At 30.0% G+C, this 6,705-nt stretch overlaps 1 protein-coding gene across 2 annotated transcripts; it reads right to left on the bottom strand.

Moving 5' to 3' along the window:
• Positions 1-539: 539 nt before the first annotated feature.
• LOC107806759 (uncharacterized) lies at positions 540-6,419 on the bottom strand. 2 transcript variants are annotated; one of them, XM_075256967.1, is made up of 5 exons: positions 6,044-6,419; positions 5,747-5,807; positions 2,477-2,551; positions 837-1,433; positions 540-753 (listed from the first exon to the last, which is right to left on the bottom strand). In XM_075256967.1, the coding sequence occupies exons 1-4, from the start codon at positions 6,296-6,298 to the stop codon at positions 1,357-1,359; spliced, it is 468 nt and encodes a 155-aa protein (XP_075113068.1). In that variant the 5' UTR covers positions 6,299-6,419; the 3' UTR covers positions 540-753; positions 837-1,356. The 2 variants fall into 2 exon arrangements, with proteins under 2 accessions (XP_075113068.1, XP_075113069.1); XM_075256968.1 differs by having other exon boundaries at positions 837-1,425.
• Between the last annotated feature and the right edge of the window lie 286 nt (positions 6,420-6,705).

Raw genomic sequence — 6,705 nt, 5'->3', positions numbered from 1 at the left:
TTTGGCGACCAAAGTTGGTCTCTAAATGTAAAATACGTTATTTATTTATTTATTATTAATCATAAAAAAGCGACCAACTTTGGTCTCTAATCCAAATATTATATTTTAAAATCTGGAAAATAGAGACCAAGATTGGTCGCTTTTTTATTAATTGTTTTTAAAAATAAGTGACCATAGTTGGTCGCTAACTTCAAGAAATAATTTTTTTTTAATTATAAGCGACCAACTTTGGTCGCTATATTTTCAGAAATTATTTTTTTAAAATGGAATAGAGACCAAAGTTGGTCGCTTTTGAGAAATCTGGGTTAAATAGTGACCAAGGTTGGTCGCTATTGCCCAGAAAATTGCTTTTTTAAGGGAAAAGCGACCAACTAGCGACCAAAGTTGGTCGCTTTTCTTGGTATATTTTTGGCAGAAACTGCTTATTTTGGTAGCTACGCCATCTGCCAGCTTACCAAAAATCCTAAACAGGCATTTTATGCCAACAAAAACAACAACAATAAACAACAACAACAACAACAATAAAAAGCAACAAAGTATAAAGTTCAATAGAACTAACACATTAAGCTAACAAAACTAAGTTAACGCTTATTACAAGCTCATTCGAAAACTGGTTCTATTGTCTAGTTCAAAGTATATAAAGTACTCAAGGAGTGTTCTTTCAGCATCCTCGTCCGAAAGTTGGATTGCCTCGCCCGACTCATTAGGTGGCTGACTACGTATGAATTCCCCCACATCAGCTGTGAAGCGAACCTATAAGAAATATTATATTGAATAGTATTTCAAAATTTATATAAAAGTAAATCAAAATACTTAATGAAAAGTAAAAAACTTACATGTATAGTCGAGGCTCGACCCTCGACCCACCTTTCTGGATCAGTCTCTTTCTTCTTCTTTACAATACGAGTCTCATTGAATAGCTTATCTTACTTCATTGGCATCATAAAGTTGTCTGGTGGCTTTGGTGTTTATCCTTGTGGTACTATTACTCGGGATGAACTTGGATACAGAGAGTAACTTGGATACATTACCCGACAGGGTGTGTCTTTGATCAATTGTTGTTCTCATTAGCGACAATGATGATGGGAAGGCAATGACATGTGTTTCAAACAGTGATGGTGTAGGTAAAAATTTAACATTTCCTAAGCAGATAAAACAAGAGGTTATAGAGGAATTTTCTATTTCCTCTTGGAAAATGAAGTAGAGAATTCCTCTATAACCTCTTCTTTTATCTACTTAGGAAATGTTAAATTTCTACTTACACCATCACTGTTTGAAACACATGACATTGCCTTCTCATCGTCATTGTTGCTAATGAGAACAACAATTAAAGGCACACTATGCCAGGTACTGTGTCTAAATTATTCTTGGTGGAAGTTCCACTGCATGTCTAATAAAGTCATCAACCCCTTCTATAAAATCCCCCTGCAATCCTAAATTTCAATTCATATCCTAAAGGTTCAACTCATATCCACAAAAGTTCAAGTCATATCCTAAAATTTCAATTTATAAACTAAAATTCCAATTCATAAACCAAAAATTTCAACTCATATCCACAAAAGTTCAAGTCATATCCTAAAATTTCAATTTATAAACTAAAATTCCAATACATAAACCAAAAATTTAAATTCATATCCTAAAATTTCAATTCATATCCTAAAGGTTCAACTCATATCCACAAAAGTTCAAGTCATATCCTAAAATTTCAATTTATAAACTAAAATTCCAATACATAAACCAAAAATTTCAATTCATATCCTAAAGATTCAATTCATATCCTAAAGGTTCAACTCATATCCACAAGTTCAATTCATATCCTAAAATTTCAATTTATAAACTAAAATTCCAATACATAAACGAAAAATTTCAATTCATATCCTAAAGGTTCAACTCATATCCAAAAAAGTTCAAGTCATATCCTAAAATTCAAATTTATAAACTAAAATTCAAATACATAAACTAAAAGTCCAACTCATATCCTAAAGGTTCAATTCATATCCTAAAGGTTCAACTCATATCCACAAAAGTTCAAGTCATATCCTAAAATTTCAATTTATAAACTAAAATTCCAATACATAAACCAAAAATTTCAATTCATATCCTGAAGGTTCAACTCATATCCACAAAAGTTCAAGTCATATCCTAAAATTTTAATTTATAAACTAAAATTCTAATACATAATCCTAAAGGTGCAACTCTTAGGGTTTCTTCTCTTCAAACAATTTATTCCCCAAATTAGTAGGTAAAACTAAATATTTTGGACTAAATGTATTAATAAGAACCCTAAAAATTACAAATAATATATAACTATGAACCCTAACATGGTTGAGCTAACTTTGAACCCTAACATGGAGAAATTAACTTTGAACCCTAACATGGTTGAACAAATAATATATAACTTTGAACCCTAACATGGAGAAATTAAACAAAATCACTGTATTTCGAAAAAAAACAAAGAAAGGAGAAAGAAACCTACCTTGGGAATGGAGGTCGCCGGCGGTGGAGCTGCTGCTGTCGGTGGTCGTCGGTGGTATGGGTGGCGCCGCTATTGCTGGGAGTCGGGGGGGTTGAGTGTGAGAGAGAAAAGAGAGATTTTGGGGAATTTTTTTGAAAGAATGGGAGGGGAAACCCGATTTTGACACTGGAATTAAAAATAGCGACCAACTTTGGTCGCTATTTTGGTAGCAAAATAAGTTTTGACTTTTTGACCAAAATAGCGACCAAAGTTGGTCGCTATTTCTAAAAAAAATTAAATTACTTTTAATTCAATTTAAAATTATGTACATATGTAGTATAAATTTAGGATTTTAATTCAATTTAAGCTATATATATATATATATACATATTAATTGATATAAGTCAAGACGTTTTAATTTATTGTTAATATATATACATGCATATGAGTAGGTTATAAGTCGATGAATCAATTTACAAGTGTATCAATACCTAAAAGAACTCGTCCCTGTGTTCCGAGCGCTTCATGTTCTTATATATACATACCTAATATTATATCGAATATAGCTTATATATATATATATTAATATATATAAGCTATATTCGATATAATACATATATTAATTGATATAAGTCGAGACGTTTTAATCTATTGTTAATATATATACATGCATATGAATAGGTTATAAGTCGATGAATCAATTTACAAGTGTATATAATACACTATACTATATATATAGTATAGTGTATTATATAATACACTATACTATACACTTAGTATATATAATACACTTAGTATATATATACTATACTATACTATGCACTAAGTATTAGTGCATATATATATATATATATATATATTAACAATAAATTAAAACGTCTCGACTTATATCAATTAATATATATATATATATATATATATATATATATATATATATATATATATATATATATATATATATATATGCATATGAATAGGTTATAAGTCGATGAATCAATTTACAAGTGCATCAATACCTAAAAGAACCTGTCCCTGTGTTCCGAGCGCTTCATGTTCATATATATATATATATATATATATATATATATTAATTGATATAAGTCGAGACGTTTTAATTTATTGTTAATATATATACATGCATATGAGTAGGTTATAAGTCGATGAATCAATTTACAAGTGTATCAATACCTAAAAGAACTCGTCCCTGTGTTCCGAGCGCTTCATGTTCTTATATATACATACCTAATATTATATCGAATATAGCTTATATATATATATATATAGAGCTTATATACTATACACTATATTATACTATATATATCGAATATACCTTGATATATAATACACTATACTATACACTTAGTATATATAATACACTTAGTATATATATATACTATACTATACTATGCACTAAGTATTAGTGCATTAGCTAATATTATATCGAATATATATATATATATATATGCATATGAGTAGGTTATAAGTCGATGAATCAATTTACAAGTGTATCAATACCTAAAAGAACACGTCCCAGTGTTCCGAGCGCTTCATGTTCTTATATATATATATATAGCTTATATACTATATACTATATTATACTATATATATTGAATATACCTTGATATATAATACACTTAGTATATATACTATACTATACTATACTATACTATGCACTAAGTATTAGTGCATTAGCTAATATTATATGGAATATAGCTTATATATATATATATATGAGTAGGTTATAAGTCGATGAATCAAATTACAAGTGTATCAATACCTAAAAGAACTTGTCCCTGTGTTCCGAGCGTTTCATGTTCTTATATATATATATATATATATATAGACACACACGCACGCTTCGTAGTACTGCTTAACTGCATATATAGCATGTTAGAGTATATTTTAGTCTATTCATCCTTTGTATTACAAAAGTGTTAACGGGTTACATTTATATTATTTAGATAGTAAATACAAAAGTGATTTTTAATTTTGACCATTTTTGGCCTGAAAAGAGACCAACTTTGGTCGCTAAATATACATAAATTTAAATTAGCGACCAAAGTTGGTCGCTAAATTTAAATCAGATTTATTTATATTTTATATAATATTTAAAATAATAATATAATTGTTAAACGTTAGAACTGGGTCCCAGATTAGCGACCAAAGTTGGTCTCTATTTTTGTAAGCGACCAACTTTGGTCGCTAAATTTGAATTATATTTTTTTATATTTTATAAATTTTTTTAAATAAAAATATAATTATTAAAATTTTATAATTGGGTCCCATTTTAGCGACCAAAGTTGGTCGCTATCTGCTTACCCCTTAATTAGCGACCAATTTTGGTCGCTAATTTTAAATTATATTTATTTATATTTTATAATTTTTTTAATAATAATTATTATAATTTTATAAGTGGGTCCCCCTGTAGCGACCAACGTTGGTCGCTAATCTCAGTATACCTTTGACCAAGAAGTCTGACCAATACGGTCAATATTTTGACAAAATTAGCGACCAAGTAGCTGCCAACCTTGGTCGCTAATGTATATCAAATAACTATTTTATTATTTTCGCCAATTTAGCGACCAAAGTCAGACCAACTTTGGTCGCTAAAATTTGGTCGCTTTTTTTTGAAATTCTAGTAGTGAGTAGATTTTTTAATACAAATCTAGAATTAGACTAAAGTTACTAGATTCGGCCGAACCCTTACGTACATAATCATCTTGCTTCTCCCCCTAACTGCTAGTTGGACATGAATTTTTCAAGTTTTATGAAATAGAATTTTACATATTTACAAATTATACGGAAACACTACTAAAAAAATTAGATTTTAGCGACAGACAAATTCTGTAGCTAAACATAAAAATCAGTCGCTAATCTCATTTACTGATGGATTAGCAACGGATTATCAAGAAATTTTGCTAGCTACGAGCGTTTTAGCGACAAATTAGTGATGACATTCGTAGCTAATTCCATTTTTTTTTGAAGTGAAAGTACTATAAGCCAACAAAGTTAATCATTCAAATATTGTAGTTAAAAATTGTTTAGTTCCTCAGAGTAATAACTTTTTTTTAGTTTCTCACTCGGTGTTTGGTATTCGCATTGGAGCCCGGCTATATCCGGACTCACACCGCGTAGGGTGCTATTCGGGAGAAAACATTCCCTACTAAAGATTTTTTCATACCAAGGGCTCGAACCCGAAATCTTTAATTAAGGAAAGAGCAGTTCCATCCACTGCACATCCTTCGGTGGTCCTCAAAATAATAACAGTGTCATATAAATGGGATTATGTACCTTTATCTTCACTCTCAAAATAGGTGTGATGATCATCGTACTTTCCAAACACAAAATCTTCCTGCAACAATCGAAAATACCAATTCTTTATGACATGCCTATATGCAAATTCATAGAACAATTATGAACATTTCACAGGTACGAGCTGTGAAAGCAGCTACTAATACTTGAGTTAGGGTACATTGTCTACGTGGGTGCAGCTCTTTCACGGACCATACATGAATGTATGATGCTTTGTGCATTGGGCTACCTTGTAACTATTAATAGATAAATCAAAGAGGAATAGAGAAACATTACAATTTCAATGCCATTAGTTCTCCATCGATCAACAGGATCCTCATTAATGTCTGGTTCTATCTCCGTCAACCCTGCATACAATCTTGTTGATGACCTCATTCCACTACATTTTGTACCAATTTTCAAAGAAATAGAACATTGGTTTCCTCGAAAAAGAACATTATATTTGTGTTGAGATTCTCCAGATTTTGTTGACAGTACTGGATTGGGAACTTGAACAGTGGAGAGTAGTGAAATTGTTACTGAATCATCCATATTTACTGAGTCAATATTTTTGTTTCCTTCTTATTGTTTATTCTGCTGGCATCGCTATGTTTTGTAGTTTATCCATATTTTGAATGGTAAAGGCCATGCGTGGATAAGGCTATATTTTATGGTGGCTTATATTTTTTTTGGCTCTTATTTTCTATTGTTTACCTTCTTATATATAGTCCACATTTTAACTTAGGTTATACAGTCAATTAAGGGTTGTTCGGTAGAGCAACAGAGTTATCTCGGAATTACAATAATGAAATTATAATACAAGGATTAAATAATGAAGGAATTTTTTAATAAATATATTTTTATTGGTAAATATTTGGTTCATTGGCCTAAAAAGGGAATATACTAGGTATAAAATGAACATGTGTTTGGTGTATACTAAATAAGTTGAGATAAACTTT

Source organism: Nicotiana tabacum, chromosome 7, assembly GCF_000715075.1.
Source record: "Nicotiana tabacum cultivar K326 chromosome 7, ASM71507v2, whole genome shotgun sequence".
NCBI classification, from domain to species: Eukaryota; Viridiplantae; Streptophyta; class Magnoliopsida; order Solanales; family Solanaceae; genus Nicotiana; species Nicotiana tabacum.
This window is presented reverse-complemented; position numbering and strand designations above follow the sequence as displayed.

What these genes read in the sequence shown, in the direction of transcription:
- LOC107806759 (XM_075256967.1), bottom strand. Translation starts at nt 6,298, where the DNA reads ATGGATGATTCAGTAACAATTTCACTACTCTCCACTGTTCAAGTTCCC. An exon ending in GAACTAATGGCATTGAAATT is followed by an intron (nt 5,808 to 6,043) that starts GTAATGTTTCTC and finishes CGATTGTTGCAG; the next exon opens with GAAGATTTTGTGTTTGGAAA. An exon ending in TTTTGAGAGTGAAGATAAAG is followed by an intron (nt 2,552 to 5,746) that starts GTACATAATCCC and finishes CCCGACTCCCAG; the next exon opens with CAATAGCGGCGCCACCCATA.